Source organism: Atheta coriaria, unplaced genomic scaffold (genome assembly GCF_025399875.1).
Source record: "Atheta coriaria isolate IRGN ID8LTWV9N9 unplaced genomic scaffold, Caltech_Dcor_3.1 hic_scaffold_5_pilon, whole genome shotgun sequence".
NCBI lineage: Eukaryota > Metazoa > Arthropoda > Insecta > Coleoptera > Staphylinidae > Dalotia > Dalotia coriaria.
The window spans coordinates 1,013,968-1,038,713 of record NW_027045447.1 but is presented as its reverse complement, the minus strand read 5'-3'; the positions used below and the strand labels follow the sequence as shown (position 1 = coordinate 1,038,713).

Sequence of the window (24,746 nt, the reverse complement as noted above, 5' to 3'; positions counted from 1 at the left end):
AGGCGGTGAAGAAGAGCAACGAGGACATCTCGGCGAGTCCTATTTACCGATGGGACTCACGCATGACTGCACATTGAACACACGCGGACGAAAAAAAAAAATTGAGAGAGGAAAAAACGCGCGCGGTGAAAAAAAAACGGAAATAACCTTCATAAGTCCACTACACTATGAAAGTCATTTTTTATTATTATGTCTTGAGTGTATCTTTAGGTATTATTATTAATATAAGTTGTTTTTGCTTGTTGATTGAGGAGGTGGGGGTAGTCCGTCATAAATTGGCTTAGGTTGATGAATGGCATATTTGATTATCGGTCATTGGGCTTACTGATAACACTGTGGATCGGAGTAGACTAAGCACAGCTAATTTAATCGAAGTGGTCATCCCTTATTTGTGTTTGTCCACTTCGGGCAGTTGGCCTAGTCTCGGCTCAGTCATGGGTCGATGCTATTATCGCAAATTACGTTTGTCCAAGCCTTGGTAGCTTCACATGCACTAACTATGTATGCACGGGCTGTAATTGTGACTAGCACCTCCCGAACAGATCCTAACCTCACTACTTCTGCTATAGTCAACTTTGATTTGTATATTGAATCAATTGATTTAAAGCCACATTGCATCCATGACTGCTTCGCATTGATTTTGAGGTTATATTCCTCCAATAGCAAGATGGATGCGAAGGCTGTGTATGTTTGTGCGGTGTGCTAATTTCTGATGGTCTGATGCGTGATGCCTGGGAGTTTGTTGATTAGGAAAAGCGAGATCGGGATGAATGGCCCGGATTGGGTCGTACATGTTTGCGCAGTGCGCTGCGTTGCAATATGAACATCAATTTGTAGACTCCGCGTCTCCTAAATTTGGTCTCCTCGGTCAACTCGGTGCCCGAGAGTTGGAGTTATCAGATTCGCGGTTGGTTTCTGAATTAGACGCACTCGAATGGCCACTGTCGTTTAGGCTCGAATGCACACCCGCCCAGCTGCTCAGCGAGTATTCCCTGTGATCGTTAGTTAGTCTCAAATTATATTGATGTTCATTGATGAGTTCTCGCCATGTCTAATCAAGTTGGTCATCGGGGATGATTTGATAAAATTATTACAGAATTTTATTTTACCAATAAATTTATAGTGTAAACTGATGGAGCAGCAGTTTTGTGTTGTGTGTATCGGGAGTAAAGATGATGCGCGTTTCAAATTCCAAATTGATTCGATTTAAAACCAGGCCTACGATTGACTGGGCACAGACTGCGTCTCCTGTGCCATCGACTGGGTTTGCCAATTCGGCTGTTTGCTTAAATTGCAGTGGTTGCAAATTTACGGAGCAGATTTCCCGCTGCAGCGTTTGCTAATTTTGATGTGTCCTAGATTAATAGCAAACAACAAAACAACAAATTTAAAAATAACAAAAGAAAAGTTTTGTTTTGTGTTTGTTGCGAAATTATAACATAAAACAGAATTAATTTTGCTTAATTTACTCGATTGGATTGTATTAAGGAGGAATTAATGAGGTAGAAGGGTGGAATGAGTTTAAAGGGAGGTTAAACCGGAAAGTTATGACCGTGAGACTTCTTTGAGGGTTCCACAGATACAAAAACAACAAACGAAATAGACTCCCAATTACATTTCACACTAAAATTGATCAATTCTAAAATTTAAGTTAAAATATCTTCAGAATTCTTTTTAAAACTTTCAAATCTTGTTTTAGAGAAATTAGCATAATATTAAAGGCTTTGTCTTAGTTGAAAGTTTTGGCCACACACAGTAAATTTCCGCACGGTGCAAACCAATCATGAATATTCATCGGCACGAGTCATCACTCCCGAATTCCCGATTTACACTTGCCACACTCTCCTTCGCATTCCCATTGCAGCACGCCGTCCTTATCAAAGCAAAGCAACACAGTAACAGTAACTGTAAGCAAAACGGCAATCTCATATTCTATTCCACCTCTTTCGAGGACTCTCCACCATATCGGTGGCCTTCATCTCCCACTTCCAACATCACGAGACCTTCGAACATCTAGAATTCCCCAGTCCACCCACATAAATATACAGAACACTCTGTACACGGTATTTAAATATATCTGCAGTCAGCGAATGTTCCAATGCCTCGGCCTTGTTTGCTTGTTGCGAACCCTCTCCAGCCGAGGCCAAGAGGAAGATTTAACCCTTTAACACTCTGCGAAACAAAGATTCGAACTTGTAAGTGTTGGGTTTTGCTGAGTTTCAGCATGGCGATATCGTTATCGTTATTGGAACAAATGTTTGGAGTTTAGGTTAGGTCCCCTCATAAAATGTGGAAATATATATTGCTGCGGAAAACATTTTGAGGTTAAAATTTTAAAAAGATGGCGAATATAGGAATTTCACAATTTTACATTTTCGTTATTGCACATTCCGAGGCTGTCACGCGACGCGCCAGTCCTCCAACCATTGTCTCATTGTTTCTTTCCACGCTGGTAAATTGTTTCCTCTTTCAGTTCGACTCGTTTTGTTTCATTTTGTCGCACCGCGCGGCGTATTTTTTATTCTTTCAAACCCGCTGGTTCGTGTTGCTCCCGATGTCTCGATGTGCTCAAACTGAAACCAAGCCTGTGAGCGGCTGAAAAGTGGAACTGACACATACCCCCACCATTACAGCTGCATAAGTAGTGATCCTGTAGAACAGAATGGTTTAAAATGTTCGCGAACATTCGTGACCGGAGCCAGCGGGTGGTTTCGTATGCGAGATTACGCCGCCGTGCGTCTGCTGGGGAGGTGTCGCCCGCCCGACAGGAGTGTCGCAGCCCCGGTGGCGGCGGCGTGACACACGCGGCGTAATTGCGCGACTGTCACGTCCTTCGCAGATTACTATTGGCAACACACGACGCCAGCGAAATGAGGCGCGCACGCTGCCGGGGTGCCAGAACCACCAAACGCCATCACCAACGACAATTTTCCAAATTCGAACTGCTTTCAGACAAACAATAACATGTTTGCCAATATGTATCCTAATTTTTTTTCAATGCAAGTTTTTGTATTTTTGGAGTACGTTTACGTTTTCTTGACTATTTTATACTTGGAGGATGTAGAGATAGCGCCTAGCAACTCTTATCGCGGGAGAAAATTAAATTTCCAGCACTTCGTTGCCGCCACAGTTTCTGCTTCCGGGTTACAAGCCAAGCAGCACTCTTTCCGCCTTCAGTAATATCACCTTGCTTGTCATGCACATACTACACATGTGCGGATCTAGTTAAATGGAAATGCAGAGAATGGTAAAATGCGGTCGGGTGGAGCGACAAAACGACAAACTGCAAACTCCTGCCGACATTTCTGACTTCCTATTTTCCTCATTTCTTGTAAAAACTTCTTCCGGTTGGATTTTTTCTTCTTTTTGACTACATTTGCATTTTGTAAAATTTAAAATTTTATTTTCAATTAGTTATATTCTATGTGTTATCACCAGAATTGTAAACTTCCTGTAACTACCTGAAATCTTTGGTATTCAGGTATTCTTGGTAATTAGGCTTCTGAAAAAGTTTGCCACAAACTTATGTTGACTTCTTGGCCCTAGTCTTAGCGTCCCTCTTAAATCCAACTTCACATTCAACTTTAACTTCGACTTTAACTTTAAAATATGAAAAGCGAATTTGCGGTTAGGTCCTGCCTACCTACTTTTACTTTTAAAAATTCAATTACGCTCTCCCCTCAACGCAAAACATCAAATTACATCTTCTACTAGATTTTGATTTAGTTACAAGTCCGAAAGAATCTAAATAAAAAACAAGTTCTTGCAGAAAAACACAAGGGGAGACCAATAAAGGTGCATTCAGTATTTATTAAAGAAAAAAATTAAACTTGGGGTGGTTTTAATGATTTTGGCAGGTATAATCAACTCTGACACTTTGCGAACAACACAAAAACTTAGTTTAAAAATTTCGAATTCTATTTTTGTCGTTTCTACGCCATTGGTTTGAAATATTGACATAAGATTCCGCCGACGCAAACAAAATGAGAAAACCGAGAATGCCGAAGCTTCTGAAAGTAAAGGATTTCGTGTTATGTCAAGCATGAGGAGCAGAAAGCAGCAGGAATGAGCTACTACCTGCGCCCGCGTGCGTTGCGGCAAGGTTGATGTCGATGCCGATGGCGATGACGCCACGGCTGAGGCTTCATCCTACGAGGGAGGAGAATTCCGCGAAGTCTTTCGGCACTTTCCACCTTTCGAGACATTTTCCGAGCGCCGCGCGCGTCTCTTATCAGAGCTCTTACCTGCGCCGGGGCCTGGAAACCCTCTTTCGCAGAATAACAGCTAACAGCAGGGCTTTACACATCGTCAATAAACAGCAACCCGAAATAAAACATCACTACTATTTCTAGCGTTTATCATATTATGAATTTATTCGATGGCATTAATTGTTATTACGCATTGTCATGAATGCACGCGTCCACATTAATAACCGGCGTGTCTCTGTCCATCGTGGCGGCACAAAGCGAACCCGCCTGCCACAGCGTAATGTCTGTAATATAATTCAATAAAGATAAAATCGCACACGTGGAATCGTGAATCTAATTGGAAGGCAAAGCGGCTGGATTTCCACCTTCACGCACGATCACGGCCGAACACACTCGGCGAAATACACGATACACATTAATGCAATCACATAACGATGAATTAAACCATATACAGGGTGTTGATACATTAAAAAAATATATTTTTAAAAATTTCAACAATTTTGATCATTTAAAAACATTTGGGACAAGATTTTGTGTTTAAAAATATTTTTGGGTGATTTTATGTAGTACCCTGTATATACCTTCTGTTTCACTCTGAGCTTAGCATTTTCCGATAACAACACATTCACGAACACAATTGCGCCGAGATTTACGAATATCAAAGTGTAGCTTAGCACGGACGGATTTCCGAACACATGGCATACAAGGGTGCCCACCGGTGAGACCACCCCTCAAACGCACCCCCGCATACATACTTAAATTTGTCCAGCGGACGCTTGCAGCGCCGATTTTAGCGGTTTGCTCTGCGCTGCTTATTAGATATATGACATACAGTAACAATACAACACCAGCCCAGCCTGTTTGTTTGTATTGTGGTTATAAAAAGGTGGACCGGCAAAAAATAATCCGATTTGGATTAAATCCGCATGCTGGCTGCTTCTGTAAACTGCACACTGGACAGAGAGAGCTTCTTTTATCAGTGTAGCAGGAGACATATGTGTTCGGAACGAATGGCCAGGAATTAAATAAAATAATTTGTACGAGTAAAACTCTAAAACATTTTAATTTTTTTCGGTGTTAGTTTTGTGCGCTTATTAAAATTTATATTTTTTATCTGCTCGATGGTGGCGCTCCGTGCCATCCGCGAAACGTACGCGAACTCTCGTACAACTGGGCCAATCGATAATATAGAAGGCACGCCGCCACCGGTGGCGGTGGCGAGTGGATCGGCGCCGACGTCGTTGTCCCGCGCCGACAACAAACCGTGCGCCCGTTTTCACCCCGGTGTGTCGCAAATTTTCGGGGGCGGTCACGAAAACAATAACAAACACATTGTACTCACCACAGAATAAAAAAGAAACCTGTAATAATTTAGTGTTGCATATTTATAACCTCAAAAATGAGTAAATCAAAGAATAAAAAGGTTATGGTTGACTACATTGATAGAATCGGTGAGTTTAGGTTGATATTACTTAAAATTTTAATTATACAGAGTGTTAGAGTAATGTTTATCTATAAATTAATTAACTTGATCCCGAGTGATGTTTTTTCGTCTATCCCCATGGCGTGTGGAGTCTGTAGACACCCGCTGCGAGGTCGTTTTTGCTTTCTCTCCCCTTGGGTGCGTGTCGTTGGGGTTTCGCTGTCGTCGCGCCCCCGTCGCGAAGAAAAATGCCTGCAATTATTTCAATGCCGAATGCGCATTTATACACCGCGTTGTCGTTGACGACGAGGCGTCAGCGGTGCGAATTTCAATTTCCATTTTCGATCCTCTCTCGCTTCCTCTCTTCTCTCTGCTGATATTAGACCAGTTTGCCTTACGCCGTTACATTACAATATCAATGGCGCGATATCGAATTGGATATGTAATTGAGAAATATTAGAAGGATGAAAAGTGAGAGTGAAATTGAAATTTCGATGAGTCATAAATGTAATATCACAAATTTTACAAACAAATTGTTTTAAAGAAAAAATTTCATTGAAATTGTATCAATTTGTAACGAAAATATTCACTTGTGATTGTTTCCTTCCGTTTGGCAAGTTGCTTTCGGCATTCGCGACGAAATAAATGCACTTATTCGGATCCCCATATTTCCTGTCTTGGCGCGCTGACAGCCGGCAATTTCTCATTCCCGACTAAAACCCTCCTTGCACCGCTTTGCGTTGCATTTGTCCTGCAGCCTCTTCCTTCGCCAACCCTCGAACAAGTTATCATCTGCAAGACAGACCAACATCTCACATGCGACGCGAGCATATTACAGCGAAACGATGGCGTTTTATAATTTTAATGAATCACTAAGTCCCACAACTCCTGCTTCTACCCCCTAGGATGCAAAACTAGACCTTAAACAAGACCAAACAGGGGATCTCCTGACGTTGCAAGACATTCTATCCTTACAAATTATCCTAGGGTGAATTTGTTGGATTTTCGGCACTGTAGTCGAATTAGGTGTTGATAAAAAATATTACAACTTCAATTTAAGTTTTTAACTAGAAGTAGATTTAAATTTATTTAAGACCAGTTTAAAGAAGCGTTTTTCACCCTCTCTAAGCAATCCGCTATTTTTTCCTATGGCTGGATGGAGGGCGATAAATCTCTGTTTGAATAGTAAACTAAAATTTTTGTTTGCCATTCGAGCATAACTGTATTTTTAAATTTTTCTCTCCCGCTGAGGGGGAGCAGATGATTAATTTGTTTTTCTTCTTTTCTTTATAATTGAGTTAACACTCATCTAATGTGATTATTATCAGAGTATTATAAATATTCGAAGAATAAAATTTCTGCTGGTTTGGGGTTCAATTCGTTTACCTCGGCGTTTTAAAGTTTTATTGCCGCGCACAAATCATACTTTATTACACTTATGCTTTATTGTTGTTCTTTCCGCGTCCGACGATGCGAGGCATTCGCATTCTTCAGGCAACTTTTCGCGTACGCGATGGATTTAGCTCTTCTGCTGCTTAAATGTTCCCAATGCCCCAGTTTTACTCAAGACATTATTGTTAATACGACTTTCTCGCGTTTTACACGAGTTTAACTTTGCGTAATTTGTCCGCGGGCTATGTTTTCAAATTCTTTCGCAAATAATTTTACGAGGTCATAACTTAGCATTTTGGAGGAAATAAAATTAGATAATGTTTAGTGGGAAATTAAATATGCAATCCATGTGGTCGGTGATAATTTATTTTACACTCAATAATTTTTATTTCGAGTTTTACAAATGTTTGAGTTGATTTTTTGCTTTTTCTGGTTTAATTTTATCTCTTTGAGGTTTATCTTCTCACAGAGTTACTTTAGATTCTCCCTGCTGCTGATACCTTTTGTATTTCCGTCTTTTCTTTCTATTTTAAGGTCGTATCTATCGATTTGTTAAATTGTGCGAATCTAATCGGGAATAATTTGTGTACATTGATCTTCTGTTGATAGAAATGCTTTTATTTTGGGGTGTTTTCTAAAAATACACGACTTTATTTTAGCTCTTTGTGATGAAGGTCCCTCGCTGTCGTCCTTTTACTAGATTTACTTTTAGCCATTGTTGTCTGAGTAAAGTGGCATAACATCGCCGAGATTACTTGATTGACAATAATGATTTAGGGTAGTTTTAGCACTTTAGTATCTTTCAGTCTAAAAATATCCAGAAGTATAAATTAATTACTATTTCAGTCAAAACGCTTGCGTTTCTTACTTTTATACCGGAAAATCATAAAGTATTTCGTTTAACACGCTCCATTTGCTTCCCAAGAAGCGATGAGGGTGTTTAAACACAATGTACACTCACAAAGGGCGCGCAAGTCCGCGAAGAAACCTCACCACAATAGGGAATGGCAAATAGTGACCTTAGGAGATTTCTCCGTAGTTCAAGAGCACCGGAACACCCAGCGGTCACTCAATATGAAATGTGCTGGTGCAATACAAAACACAAGGGTGGCTAATACCAGAACGCCGGCGGGGCCTAATTTAATAAAGCCACATATTTCACTTGTGCCCTTTCAATCCGACCATGTCCACTCACTGCAACAAAGCGGATTCAATCTGAGGAAAAATCAAAAATTCCACAAATTTTTCCTCCCGGGTTTTGGATGTTTGCGTATGGCGAAAAAGAAATAAAGTTGTTAAGATATAGCATCTTAGCGAGTTAACAAAGACGAGGGGGAATCAAAACGGCAAACTAATTGGTATATATTGCAATCTTAGTTCTTCCTGGTACTTTGCACATTCAGAGGGCAGAACAGGGTCTCGAAAAATAGGGCCTGTGGCCATTAACGCCGTCAGGATTTCTTTTCCGTCAGATAACTAACCAACAAATTGTTATCCATCGAAATATTTCATTCTGCACTACTTACCTCAACATAATTATATCCAGACCCGTATTATTTCTATTTTTTATTTTTTAGAAAAATAAAATAAATTTTGGAGGTAATGAAATACTCTTGACGTTTTATCAAAAGCTTAATACAATAAGCATGTGCCGGTGGAGTTTTTCAAAGGTATTTCAAGTATTTATCGCTAGGCAACACAAATGCTCGGCTCTTAATGAGACCGGGCGGACGCACAGCAATTGAATGTGAAAGTCCTGCGCGCCGGATAAAAAGGATAAAGGACATACCTGCCCGGCGAACCGAATAAAGAATCAAAAAGCAATTAGCAATTAGGAGAAGTCTTCCAGCAGTCCCCTCTCATTGCGTCACGCTTTGATGAAGGGAGGACATTAATAAATCTTAAATCCTTGATCTATTAAATGTCGATGAGTTGCTTCACTCTCAATTTCACTTTTAATTTCGATTTTCATTTCGTATTCAATTGTCATGATTGAATTTAATGAAAAATTTTCTTACCTGCTGATTGAATTGAAGATTATTTTTGAGTATTTTATATTTTTACATCTAATCATCTAATCACTCTCGCTTGCTGTCTTTTCGGGCGGTGAGTAATGCGAATCGAATTGAATATCCTGCAGTGCAGCGAACAAAGAAGATTAGAGCGGGAAACTTTGGGAAAAACGAACGAAATTGGCCGCTCCAAAGCGGCTTATTGCCATTAACATTTTTTCGAAAAACTTTTAAGTGACATAACGATGAAGACACAACACGCGCGCAATAAACTTCTACATAATTTCAAAATTATTATCATTAATCAAAGTATGACACAAAATTTACTCGAATTACTTTAATAATTTTAAAGAAAAAAATTTTTTCGTGTTTTTTTCTTAAAAAAATATTAAACACCCTGTATAAAAACATCCACACCCTCATGTTTTCCGTGTTGCCAGTAGTCGAAATCTTCTTACAACTTCCTAATAACTTTAGACTTTTTCGGCTTACGTCAGTATTTGCCATCTTTATATTTAGCTTACATATTTTTTCCCCAAAACTTTTTCCAAGTTGTTTGAAATGTTTTGCTTTATAACTTTGCGAATTTCGAAATTTTTCAGTTTAACTTTTCGTGTAGAGTCAATAAACTATGATTATCTAATTTCTGTTGAAGTAAGTTTTTACGTGGAAGTAAATAATTTGATTTTAATTAACAACGATAAAAATGTTGGAGCTGTCTCATAAATATCGTCAGATATTTAATCACTCGCATGCACTGCACCTTGACAGGTAAACAAGAAAATGTGGGGTTGGTCGCATTCTTCATGACGTGTTTGTTCAGTGCATACACACAATACACGAACGGCAACTTGTAAACTTGGACACAGTCATTATTTTCACCTCAAAGTGACCAAATGCACCCTCCTTCATGTTTCCATCAGCCGTCAAATGTGTTTTTCCCGCGTCTTGTACGTCAATGTTTGCTTTGCATTTCAATATGAAATTGACCGACAGTCGATTGTCGTCGTCGGCGCTTGAATTGTGAACAATTTTTCTCGCAGCCAGTTGAATTTATTTCGCTGTCACTGAATGAAATTGTGATTGTGAGTGTGGGCCCGGGACATTAGGGATAGTAATAGGGTTGATCGCGTGACAAATGTTCCTTACACGCTTCGATTATTACCTTCGGCGATGGGTTCGCCATGGTCGTTTGGTCGCTACTGGTTTTCTACGTTTCTACATTTTTCTTTTCATTCTGTGTTTTCTTTTTTGTGCGTTTAGTTTTTTTCTTCAGTTTCTTACGGTGTGTTGTTTTGTGTTTGCGCATAAACACGTTGTGCATACAATTTACGCGCATACAAATTCACTCATTGTGCTCTTTGTGTACTTGTAGAAGTTTTTTTCTACTCAATGGTTTTTTGTTTGTGAATTGTTGACTTGTCCTACCCAGAGCTAGGCTTGGCGACGCCGATTTTGTAATATCGGCGGCGTCATCGTCGCCGGCGACGACGTCGCCATATGTCGATTATAATCGTCTGACAGGTTAAATGATGGAATGATGAAAACATGGAATTCTTTATTCAAATCATCAAAATTCGATGGGTCGAAAATTGGATATAGTAAAAAAAATGAATTTTTTTGCGAAATTTTTTTTTTCCAAAACTTTGATAGCAATTATCTTGGAAACTAAAAGCGATAGAGAGATACTGGTTGAAGATTCTTGAAGAGCCGAAAATTCTCTATTAGAAACAATATTTCAAATTAAAATTTGGAAATAAAAAATGCCAAAAAAATAATTTAGATCGAAAAAGTCATACATTTTTTGCATTTTTTTTGCAAAACTTTGTAATCGAATATCTTTGAAACTAAAAGTGATAGAGAGAAACGGATTAAATATTCTTAATCAACAGGAAATTCTCTATTAGATTATTCTTTAAATACAAAATTATTAAGTAAATAAAAGTGGTAAAAAATTACTTCATAACGAAAAAATGCTCAAACTGAGATTTTTGCATTTTTTTCAAAACTTTGATACCGAATATCTTTGAAACTAACAGTGATAGAGACGAGCGGATTAAATATTCTTAATCTATAGATCATTCTCTATTAGAATATCTATAAAATATCAAATGTTCAAAATAATTTATAAGCAAAAAACGCAAAAAACAAAATTTTCCATTTTTTTTTATTTTTCCGATGTTTGATTATGTTTTTCATTACTTTCTTTAAAAAACAAAATATAAAATGTGTTTGTATAACTTATTTGAACAAGGTACTTGAACTTCTTCAATTACAAATAAATTGTCCTCATTATCTTCACGACAATCTCATCGTAATATGCATATTATAATTTATTCTGGATTAAATTTTGAGTTTGCGCCGCCGTCGTTGGCTGGCATTTGCATTCGTTTGAAATGATAGTCATTAAATGTCGTGATCCGGCTGTACATACTTCACATGATTTTCGTGATTTTCTTTCGTCGCTCTTCGCCCGTGGAGCGCCTTTATATTCGCGTTAACCTGGAATTACATTACAGAACATAACAATTATTCTCTGCGAAATACGCAATGCCAAGAAATTCGTTTACCTTTATATTGCCACATGAAAATATTAATATTGTTTCGTTGTAGTTATAAAAACAACATTACGTATAGTCTAGCGAATGCAATTTCGTATTTATAAACATTTATTATTAGAGAAAAAAAAAATTGCGATCAAAAAACGCAATTTTAGCATGATTTATGAGTGGCGCTCAAACATTAATTACATTTTTTATAAACTTTTTGATGCCAATCAATTTTATGAAATTACTTCAGCATTTTGCGGGTGTCGTATCACATATATGCAAAACCAGGGTAGCAGTTAATGAATGTTGGCAAAAAAAAATCGTTTGACCTGCTGGCAGCGAGCATATGCGACGATTGCCATCGTCCATCGTCCACTGGAGGCAGGACTATGCAAATTGCATTCGATTATGCATGTGCATATTTAGCCTTGGGTGCAATTTCTTTCATCTTCTCATCTTGTCCACTCATCTACTCCACTCTACAACCCGCAGTTTTCTTTTAAATAAAAATTTTTACTCAAAAATTTAATAAAACTACAAAAGTGAGAAAATTCAGCTTACGATGTCGTTGAATATAAATTGGAAAATCGTTGAGCATGGGCGTAAATATGACGGGAATGCAATTTGCATTTACACCTGCATTTTAATAACGTTTAATATTCTGGACAAAAGCAAAAATATCGCGTAAATGCGACAAAAAAAGAATAAGCAGTGACCGCGGCGTATTTATTAAATTAAATTCCTTGTAAACCGACTGCGAGTGGAAAATGTTTACAATTAATATACCGCTTGTCATGGCGCATGAATATGAAAAATGAAAAATTAATCAAATGCAGTCACAGCCAGCAGTTGACATATGAAACAGCGTAAAATGTGTTCGAAACAGTCGCACCTGCTTTTATGCAGCGAGCGAAAAATCGAAACAAAAACTAATTTTTTAATTGAATCTGGTTTGTCGCGAGTGTATTATGCATATTGAATCGTTGTCCTGCATGTCGACGTGAATGTACGAGCATGTACGACGCGGGAAAGCAATTTGTTATGTTTTAATCGATTCGATTCGAATCGCGGCCCGTGCATGCCATTACACGGCTTATAACGACGACACAACAAGTTGGTACATACAATTACACAACTAATGCGCACGAAACGCCTTTTAACGCAGCGAATAAAGCTTCCAATGTGCCACATTGTCAAGCTAATGGCATTTTTTGGTAGGTTTTATATTTTTGTGTTATTTTTGCCAAGTTTTCAACGAAAATCCAAGTAAATTTATGTTCAATAATACTTTTGGCGAACTGTAGCGAATCTATTGGAGTTTTCGTTGCATTTTTGCGAATTTATTTCATTGACTTGTCTACCTCTAGCGACTCGCCCGGCTTGAGATGATTCGATATTGCATAATCCAATACAAACGCACACAAATCTTGCATAAAATTGAATTCGCTGCCATCGGACAAAATTGATAGCAAATTGAATATCGGAAAAGCTACCTTATTACAATATTTATCTAATAGGAGTAAAAGTTTTATTCGTATATAAATTTTATAATCAATAATTTTGTGTTTTTGTTTTTTGCGAATAAATAATTAGATGATTTATTCAAAAATTCGCCGCTTTCATCAATAAATTAAACTGTCACAAAAGGCGCATTATCGCCGTCAGTATGCATATTTATGAACGCGACACACAACCATCATCAAATATTCCATGATGGCGCGTCCGAAAGTGATGTTGATGCTCATCTTGTTTGTTCGCGACAAATTTGAATATTGCTAAATGGAAATAATGTAAATGTGCGTCGACTTTGTGTTTACAATCAACTGGCTACGCATTAATCACGCAAACAAACCCAAAATATAAAAAACTATTTTCTTCATTTTAAAATTAAAATTTTTACTTTTTATTTCAATTGGTGGAGGCGCCAAAACGGTATTGGTGCGTTTATAATTACAATTGCAAATTGTGTCGCCCTGTTTTGTTTTCTTATTCGCATATATACATGAATACATATTTGCGTAACATAAAACCTAATGCGATGTGTGCCCAATTTCCATTCACACGGCTTTTCGACAAATATTGTCTTTTTCGACGCGCACATTACATTAGCGCCTACATTCCGCACGCACACATTAAAAATACGTTTCGGTTTGTTAATAACACAACTGTAATGCGGCGTTATTTGTTTTCGCTACTTTATTACTATTACAGTAAATGAATTTACAATAATATTGTTTTACATTTAATTAGTGCTTCGCCGGACTATTGTCGCAAGCAAATTTAAACTTAATTAAACATTGCATGTAAATATTAATCAAATATATGCAGAATATCGTATAGTACACTCTGAAAAGTAAATAATAATTAATTTTTATTGCTTTGCAGCGGTAAATGACTTTTTTTCTGTTTTGGTGAAAAAAATTTTTAGAAATAAATTTCTTTTTACTTCAATTACTTACAGCCACTCTGATTCGTTCTTCTATTATGTTGCTCCTGCGAGTGCATCACGGCATCCCCGACGTTTTGTTCCATTTTATTTCTCCGCGGGCGTTGCGCATCATTCGTTATTGTCTTCTTTAAATGCACCTTCGGGCCGACGACGCCCGCGCGCGCTCTCCTGCTTTCCGTCGCAAAGTCTTCATGTTTCGTGTTTATTAAACTTATTTTCGTTTCGCTCGGCTTTTGTAATTTTTCACTGCATCCACCTGCTTATTGTCCACATTGTGCGGTGACTGCGGTGTGATTCTTTCGCTCCAGGGCCGAGGATTTTTTACGCGAAAATAAACTTTACGTTTCCGTGCGCTTAATTTTCACCATGCATTTCAGTACGAATAAAAATTATTAATTAATCCTATGGTAGTGGTATTGTTACGTAATGCAATTATACCATTGTCGAGTATTTCATTGATAACAAAGCAATTATGCGCCGATAAAATGGCTTGCATGTGATGTGCCGTGACGTTCCCTTCAGACCCACACTTTTTCATTTGCGTATGACTCAAATTGTATGTACGAATGAAGGAGTGAAGGTAATGACCGAATGGACTTTTGTATTGAATGCAATTCTTTTATCCGCTGCCTTGTTAAGCTCTATCAGTATAATAAATGATGGTAGTTGAAAATATCTCGAATGAATTGCGTAAAATATTTCATACAAAATGGAAATGTAACTGACGATGAATTATTACATTAATTAATGAGCGTGCTATTGAAATCTATTTAAAACTTATTTAAACTTATTTCTTTATTTTCAGAATATGTTCTTAGTGGCAGTCCAAGGGCTTCGGCTTATCCAGCGCGCAGTCCAATGGGGAATATTTCAAATACCAACTCTCAACACAGGTGAGTTTTGCAATCATTAATTATTTGTTTATATGAAGCGTTTGTTAATTAATTAGTGCTCTAATTATGCACGCTCGCGGCGAAATTAAGGATTTCGTAAATAATGAGCTTAATTGGAAATATTTATTTTTATTTTATTTTTAATCAACTCTCAACTTATTCAAAGAGAGATTTTTCTTTTATTTTATTTTCACAATTATTATAATGATTTCCCCGGTACTCTAAGCGTATTACTCTCTTAAGTTTAAAATATGATTCTTTGTATCTTGTACATCAGAAAAAAAAAACACTAAAGGTTAAATTTATGATGCGACTTGGAGGCGGCACGAAACAGTTTACGTCGGCTTTTTTTCTCCTCACAACCCAATTAGGACAATTTGATTCACTCGAACAACAAGCGCGTCGTTTGCTTAATTTATGAGAGACGAACAGGAGATTTAAATCCCTTCGTTTGTGTCTCTCATCTCTCATTGCGCGCATCGTTATCGGATTCGTTTAATGTCACGTCCATCTCTCCTCTCGAAGAAGCAAAAAAAAATCATCACGGGACAAAGAAAGAAAGCATTGAGTTTAAGTTCGACTGCGGGTGTGGATAACGTGAGGGAATGAGATGAAATGCAGCGCTTGCAGAGAGAGTTAAATTCGCTTTAATGAGTATTAATTAATTGGACGAAATTACGAGGGACGCGGGACGAGATGTTGAGTTGAGTTTCTGTCGGCGGCGCGAATTGTCTCGTCATTGGCGGGGCGGCGAGGCAAAGTCGGAATAACAACGCACAACGCACAAACGCGAATCCGAACTGAACAAACAGAATTAAAGTTTAATTGTGATTATAATTAAGAATTATAAGTACGGCAAGCGGGCGCGGCAATCGGAGAAAGAAGCCCCGAAGAAACTCGACGAAGCATTTAAGTAGGAATTAACTGTGATTAAAGTTTGACGGTGTATGAAATATAATTTCGCTTGAAATTTATTGATAAGCGGATGGATTTGAATTGTTAAGACTGTACAAGCATCGATAAAACACATTTAATTTACAATGCGACTAAAACCGTTATCCTGTTATTGTCATTCTCCTTTTGCCACCGCAGTGGGCGGTCTGTCTGGCACACAATCAGCGGCAGACCTAAAAATAGCAAACAATAAAGACTTGATGATGTGCGGTTGGATAAAAACGTCGCCGGTGTCTCAGTTGGAAGGTGGTTTTTGGATAGGTTGTAGTTTTATCCGAAAGCTCTCACATTAAGTGATGCGCATAGCCAAACACGTAAATACCATTCGGCAAATAGGTCGTGCATAAATAATGAAAAGTTGAAGAGTAAATAAAGCAGCTGCTGTGCTGCAGGCGGTTGAAAATTGACCGGAAAACGACCAAAAAACAATTCGCGACGCGAAGATTTCAACGATTCGACGATTGAAACACGAAATTGTTTTTATGCTTAACTAAAGTTTCATTTACGTCAATTTTCATCATTTAAAAGCATTTTCTTGTGCATTATATTTAGTAATAGTTATGATTATATCCAACGTGCATTTTCATGTTTTTCTGCACTAGGCGTCGGAAAAATCTTTAGCGCAAACATTCATAAACACAAAAGAAAACAAAAACGCGAAACGCGTCTCCCCTCCTTGTTGTGTTGTTGTCGGTCCGTTTCGGATAACATTTTCGTATTGTTTTGTTTTATCTTTTATGTGTTTTATGTGGCCGCCCCCGCTCTACCCGAATATGTTGCGGCGTAAGTGGTTTGCCGTTGTATTTTTTGAGTTTTGCCACTTTTCGTGCGATGGCGATGCAATTGTACGGTTGCATGCGAACGCGAAATAATGAACACGGCGAGGGGGGTGATGATGATAAAAAGGCGCACGTTTCGTCCGCGTGCGTGGTCAAGGGGCGCAAATAAATTCTCGCTTAATTTCTTTCGCGTTATTTTTACGTGCAATTAACGTTTTGCGCATGCATCTCGTGTGCGGTGCTCAAAATTATGAGTTTTGCATTTTTTTGGACTTAATTTACTTTGTGTGTGAAAGTGAAAGCTTTGTATTTTACACATTTGTATAAAAAGTAATCAGAATTATCAAAATATAACCTAAACTAAACAATGTCTAGACGATTTATACTGGGATACAGACACAAAAAAATATTTTTGATGTTTTTTTAGGTAAAGAAAATTATTTTAATGAAATTTTGTTTTAAAGAGAAATATTTTTCTACAATTGTATATTTAATAATAATTCTCATCATCATAAAGTCATTAATAAACGTGCGGAGAATTCCGCATTTGCAGTTTACTTCATTAACTTTTTGCGCGCGGCGGAAGTAAATTTGCGAATTTTAAATTTCGCACATTTGCTGACGCCGAAGCTCGTGAGTCGTGTGCCAACCAGTGAGCAACCGGCAATTCGCCATTAACTATTAAGTTTTATTCGTTGAACATTTCCGGCTTGCGCCCATCCTGTCGCCGCCGCCGACGCTGGAAAGGAAGTTTTTCTCGTGCTCGTTCTCGTCTTCGTCTCTTCTGCAACTTCGTCAACTTACTGGCACTTTTGCTGCTTCTTATTGCTACTCGGGAGAGGTCTAGAACCGCGTCATAAGCGCAGTTTCAACTTATAAGTTGCAATACTTTTCTACTTTTACTTAAACTTTTGCTAATACTTTCGGAAGAGTTGAGAATTTTATAGTAATGTGTGGAAAAACATTTCTGTGCAAACCGCATGCGCAAATAGGTGTTATTCTTGATATTTCTTTAATTTTTTGCGCAAATTATCTGATAATTGATCAAAAAAATTATTATTTTTTGATTTTATAGAGTAAATTAATTTTTTTTCTTCCTCTTCAGTTTTTTTTCACGGCTTTGAGACACAAAAAGTGGTATTTTAAACACGAAATGCCTAAATCATGACTAAAGTACTTTAGTCACGGGTTTTAGTCACGGCGTGGAGCTTGTGCCTGCGTATTTGCCATATTTCTCAGTAGAGTGCGAGCCAATTTTTAAGATTTTAAATACAAAAAAAGAAGAAAAAAAAATAAAAATATTATCCTAAATTTTCAATGTTTTTCAAAGAAAATCTATAAAAATAGATTTTATTACCTGAATTATTTACCTATTAATGTAAGTGGAGAATAAAAGCCAATTCAAGTTTCCTCCAAGTTTTTTCAGCACTAAAAATAACGTTATTGAGCTTTATTGCTAAAGATAATAGGCGATAATTGAATTATTTTTATCTTTATATCGCTGTATTTTCTCAACGATTGTATTTCATTCGGCAATTAAATTCGATTAGTACATAAGCATCCACACGTGATTCTACGCCAATAAAACTCGAACAAGCACAAAAAGCAAACGTATCTACTAAGAATAATAATAAAATTTATTACAACTACCTTTTTATATCAATAAATAAGGTAATGAAAGTATTTAATAATAATCAAAGTAGGTTATACTAACCCATCATCAAAACCTAGTTCCGTTCTAAACCGGAAGTAGTCCTCCTAGGCTTGCGCATTCACCTAGTGGAGTTTAAGCCGGCTGCACTCGAGATTCTCGCCTAAACCGCGCACCGGCTGAGGTTTTCGCCTCAGCTGGATTGCCGCCGCGTCGCGAGCATCCCTCGGCGGTGGCGCGCGATACCCTTCATACATGCGCACATTTTATGACGACGACTCGCTGGCTGGCGCTGGAAGCCTCATGAATATTCAGCGACGTTTAAGTATAAATGATTAATTGGCATTATTCCGACATTCTGGGCGCGCGGCCTGCGCGCCAAAGGACCCACGCCATGCCTGATGAGTGTTTGTGCGGAAACGGGCCCATGTATGTGTGTGTGTGTGTGTTGTGCGGGACGCGCGGGCATTATTAATGTTTAATAATGTGAGCGGCGCACCGGACGCGCGCGGGTTTGGCTTTGGTAGCTTTTGGTGGAGGCGCCGGGCGACTGAAGCTGACGCTATTTAGTTGCGGCACCCTCGTTGGTATTTTAATAGATGCGTTTGAATATTGCAACCCATGCCCTCCTGCCTTTATTTTGACCCAAATATTCTCACTGCAAAAATCATTTAAATGATTATTTTTGATCATGAATCAACAATTTACTCATCCATATTGATGTTGATTCTATTTCATTTTCTTTATAGACTTGGACCATTTTTCTTTTTTTTTGTTTCTCTTCCTTTCACATGTGTTTTTATTTATTATTTGTCCCTCCGAGTGTTCATCTTGTTTCTTGTTTATATTTATGTAATCTATACATACACCATCGCACGCCATCTATTGTTTTCTGTTTTCGGGGGTGTTTCACCCCTGATTTTTGCCGTTGTCCTTTTTTATCCAATACTTCCTCTGCGGAGAGGGTCTGCTCTTATTCGTTTTCCAATTACTTGCCTTTTCACATCACACGAAAGATGTGAGCCTGCGTGGTGTTTATTTTTTCTATTATTTTTGTTTCCGTTTGGTTTGCCGACGAGTCCTACTTCTGGACACGAGGCACAAACTAAAACCGGCACAAGTGTTTCACTAACTACAAAAATCAACACTTTACACATAGACAAAATTTTTTGTTTGAGGTTATGTTGAGAACACCCTGTAGGTAAAACACTAGGCTATTATTGCGAGCCAGGGAGAGTCTCGCAAAGCGAATGAAACGTACGATCGCCGTTCGGACCTTTCGACCCGAACGCAATTTGATACGTGTCAAGTTCCTCATTCTTCACGGCTGTCAACTCAACCAAACCTAACCTTACTTCTATCAACTCCCACAGACTGGGCGCTCACAAATATTCAATTCTTTTATTTCATGGAACAACATCAACACAGCACGTGGAGGTATTAAATTTTGTAATTAACTGCACAGACACTTTGTGTCTATGAAAATGTTAATTGAAGAGCAGACCCTTGAAGGGGTTCAGCTGGTATCTTCTGCAATATGCATAGGTTTCCGATTAGGGATAGTTTGACGTCGTGATGGCGTGAGATTGAGGAAGGAGGAAGTAAATTAGACTTTGAAAGATGACGACGGGCTCAAGGAGGCCATGGGATGGGCCGGACCGGACGGATCTGTCGGGCTTATTAACTTATTAACTTGCAAACAGCCACTTCACAGCGAAACTTTTGCATTATAATATTACGCGTCTGCATTCAAGCATATAATCACTCTCTTGTAATTATCTTGGATGTTTTGAGTTGAAACATGCGACAAAAAAGCAGAATCGGTTTTTGGGTCAGTTTTGGGTCATGCTATTGTTTGCTCAGAGGGTTTTTGCTTGGGGTTCTTAGGGAAATTGAATTATTGATCAGGAAGACAATTAAATTAGAACTTAACCTAACAAAAACATGGTTATGAAATATTGTATCTATAATTTTGAAAATACACCTTGTATAATTCTGCAGTGTTTAACTTGTAGGCAACACAACTTGCATATTCAGTTATTCCGACTATTTGCGAATGCTAATTGTGCACCTCCGCGTGGGTTTGTGTTTGATGCCAATCCCTGCCCCCATGTTTTGCCTTCACGCGTCCGTACATCTCGGATTGCGATTAGCAAGATATGCAGATATGCAGATTGCACCGAGTTATCCATCTTGCGACCCAAATCGAATAGTCCAGAAACCATAACCTAACATTGCATTCTACGAACGGACAATCGCTTTGTGTAATAACAAAACTCGAAATTACTCTACATTTCAACATCCAACAACTTTTCAGAATTAATCAATCTCGGACATTGATTATGATTAATTTAAAATCACAATTTTGCATTTGATTTCGATAATGAAGCTTTAAACTGCGTGTAATTTGATAGAAAATTAAATTCGGTTATTAATGTTGAAAATCAATTCTCCATCTCTTGCTAAACCCCCGGCTGGTTATCATGTCAAAATTTCGCATCAATATCGATGCCGGCTGTGCTTCCAACTTTTCGGTAACATAGTGCGTGTGTTACGGTTGCGGAGTTTTCAGTTTCGCGAGTTTTGCGTTTCACGTTTCACGCTCACGTGGCGCGCCCACGCACATCATCGCAATCCGTTGTCCACATTGAAAAACAACCGTATTGGCGAGCAAACAAGCCACTGCACTACTATAAATACATCAAGCCATCAGCCCATTTCTCATTTCGAGCGCTTGTTTATTTCATTGCGAGTGCATCAACACACGGCGTACGTGGCGCATCCGGCCTGATATAATTAATAATGATAAATACATGGCGTTCAACCCTTTGATGCCCAGCAGATATACTATATCCCTCAAAAACTATTAAATTTCCACCTGGGCTATTAAAATTTATTAATAATTCTCTATAAATTAATCAAATTTACTTTGTAAAGATCAAAAAATTTATTTTAAAGAAATTTGATTGGAAAATTAATTTTTTGATGAATTGAAACAGGCTGTATGTAAATTCTGATAGCACCAGGTAGTTTATACAGATATATAACACGGTGCGGTGTTTGCTCGCGCACGGTAATTAGTAAATAATTAATGATGCCGGCGTTTCGAATCTATTGCATTGCAGCGTTGGGATTTACCTTTGCCATAAAGCGGGGGGCGCCCCCCGCCGCATCACTCCCGCCCTCTTTGACATTCCGCGTGTGTCTCCATGGCTGCCTACCTTTGTGCCCTCCAGTGGGGGCGGGGGCCTCGCCGGCACTTCCGTCTAACGCACTCAATATGTGTACAAATGTACCGATGTACAAACGCTTCACGTTCGAAATCGAAGCGTGCAAACAAACAAAGTAAACTCACTATAAATTGGCTTTCATTGGCGTGGCACACTCAATCGAAGTCTACGCATGCGCAAAATACTCTGCTTAAAAATTTACAAAAAAAAAACATTTGTAGTATTTTTATGTTAAAAAAATAAAAAATAAAATTCATGTTTTGTTTTGCGCTGGGCCATTGCATGAAATATTAATATTTTTATGCGCGCCAAAACTCGTAAATGAATTATGAAGGCAACAAATGAATGAAAGTGACTGTAAGCCAGGGGCAAAAGGAAAGATTACACGATTACAACTTCCACGTTAAACTATACGATATATTATATTAAGTCCACAAGCACACAACCACATTACACTATGCAACATTTCCACAACTACAAGTCATGGCTTTATTTGATTTTCTTTTTTTCATTTGCGTGCATTAAGACTTGCTGGTTTGCTCAGTGGGTGGTGGAGTTGTCGTGCGGTATAATGATTTTCGAGATGTTATCGTGCGCGCATTTTTATCCGTTATTAAATGCGTTAGAAGTGGGCTTTATACGGATTTAACAAGATTTATCAAGATCATTATCGGCTCGCGAACGAATTATTTTTACAGGATCGTAAAAATATTAGTGTGACACATAAACTACACGAAATTGAATCGGGCATAGTAGCAGGAATTTTTATTATTGTGCATGTGCATGTAAATTACACTTCTCATCAATTTTATTTGTGTTTTTATAACCGACGTGACCTGATTTAAATAGAAAGTTATCGTGTTAATTGCCACGGCGATTTTATCAAGTTTAATATAAAAATATTAAGTCTACGTATGAATTGTTTTAAATTGTGTTTAACAAGGCTATAAGGAAGTTATAAAATGTAAAAGACTTTATTTACATAAAAATGTATAAAAATAATATGTGGGCGAAAAAATATTATGTGTACAACGGCTTAAAATGAACTTTTGTACGATAGATGGCGTTAGTTATAATTTTTTTCTGTTTAAAGTAGTGAAAGTTTTATTTTTATTAATTTTAGCAATTTGTTTGATTAAAACACATTTGCATGGTGCATCTGGTGATAGTTTACAATAGGGCGACACATGGTTTTCATGGGCGCGTGGAAATTTTAATATAAAAATTTTATTACCAGGGGCGCAAGTTTGTTCCCGGTGATAAATCCAAAATATTGATTTTATTAAGCCCGCCGCGTCGCGCCGCGCGCCACTAATTGGCTAATATCAATACTGTGATACCCTTTGCACCACTATTGAATAAGGTTGAGGGGTGCGCAGAGAGATCCTCTTTTTGAACTTGCGAACACGAACACAAACACCGGCTCATCAGCCGCTGGAATTGCGAATTGCAAATTTCCTATGTATGCATATTCAAACCTAACTAAACCAGGAGTGGAGGAGTGGAGCAGGAGAATCAAAGTGAAAGCTCAAAATTGAAAAGTTGCATTGTGCAGTGGAATACAATATATGTCTGCATAAGGGGGTAGGCGATGTCAGTGTGAGGGTTGTGCGCGCAGGTTGTATGCTAAAAGGGCATTCGCGAACTGTTGCGAATCGCCTGCATCAAAGGACCCGGTGGTGGAAAATGCGCGCCCGACACGCGAGTCTATGAGTTTCGGGGGGCGGGCGCGTGTGCACACGTTTAGTCGGCCGCCGGAGAGAGGTAATTAAATAAAAGAGGGTGTTAAAGGGCGCTATTATTAAAAACATAAATTACATGAAATCATGCCGCGCGGCAATAACAATCAGCCGGGTAGTAGCGCGCTCGTGTGTTTTTTTTTTGTAAATGCGCAGGCAGCAAAAACGCAAACGAGAAACGCCACCAACCACCACCCCCCAATGAAAGGTGAAATCTTAGGTAACGTGCTACATGCTTTTTGTGTGCACATTACCCACGTATATATTCATTTTAATTCTCCAAGACCTTGCTCTTGCTCTTGGTCTTATTATGTTCATGTTCATGGTTAAGTAACACGAACACGCCGGAAATAGAAAAAAACACTAATCTTAAACAATATTTCCACGTGAAAAACACACAAAAACATTGTATTTGTTGATCAATTATTATTTCTTAAATTTAGAAGTCATTTTTATGGATTGCATGCGAGTGGTAATGACATCTAGAAGCAGAAAAAAGCATATAAAGCATATTATTGAAACCGGTAGTTAGGCATAATTTAATATCACTTTCCTTTATGCATTTTTTATTCGGCGTGCTTTGCATCGCATTTATTCCCGTCGATTGGCTCTAATCATAGAGTAGCGCCCGGCCAAACAGCCGCCACCTATACTTAACGACCGCGGAAAACTTTACCGACACCATGATTACACTCAACCCTCCCAACACTACACCATGTAAATCCAAACATTGAAAAAATTTAATTTATCGGTTTATGCTGTATTTAATAGTGACAGATGGTGATCAAAGACACCTGAAATAATATACGGATAGATATTCAATTATATCATGTTATAAATGGGCGTTTGACATGAAAAGTAACATTTTATTTGTGGCGCCATCTATTATTCAATAGGTTTTAAAATTTATTAAAATTTATTTTTTTTTTGTTTCAGGTTAGTTTTTCTTCATTTCAAGACCTATTACTTCATAAAATAGTAAGTTGATGTAAATATTATTTTCCATCCCTTATTTAAGCGTATATACATTTAAATGGCCGCAGAAAGCAGGTGGAACATATCAGTTGTTTCGTCATCATTCATATTCATAATTGCGACAATTTACAACAACCCTTTCTTTCTATATCGCGCGTTGATGTGCTTCCTTCCCTCGACGCAACCCTTCAGCAAACCCTTGATACATTTTTTGCGTTTTGTTGGCTGCAGTTGCAATGAATACATTTCAACGATTTCAGCCCGTGATGATTGTTATTAGGCGACTGGCATGTTTATTTTTTTGCGCCGCGCGAAAAGATATAACCATAAATTGAAGGGTTGGAAATGACTAATATACGCAAGAATGAAACAATGGCCGGCAGTAAAAAAAAACGCTTGAAAAAACAAAAAACGTGTTTATAAAGGGTTGTTTTACCCTCTGGTGTTTTCTAGGTACTAGTAACTCATATATCATTGAATTCGTGGAAACGT

General features: G+C 38.1%; 1 protein-coding gene across 1 annotated transcript in view; it reads left to right on the top strand.

Annotated features, from left to right (window-relative positions):
* LOC135791800 (uncharacterized) overlaps nt 1-24,746 on the top strand; it is a 151,933-nt gene that overhangs the window by 102,450 nt on the left and 24,737 nt on the right. Inside the window, exon 9 of the mRNA XM_065302343.1 lies at nt 14,839-14,926. Coding sequence (XP_065158415.1) covers nt 14,839-14,926 — 88 coding nt within the window. The remainder of the gene's footprint in view (nt 1-14,838; nt 14,927-24,746) is intronic.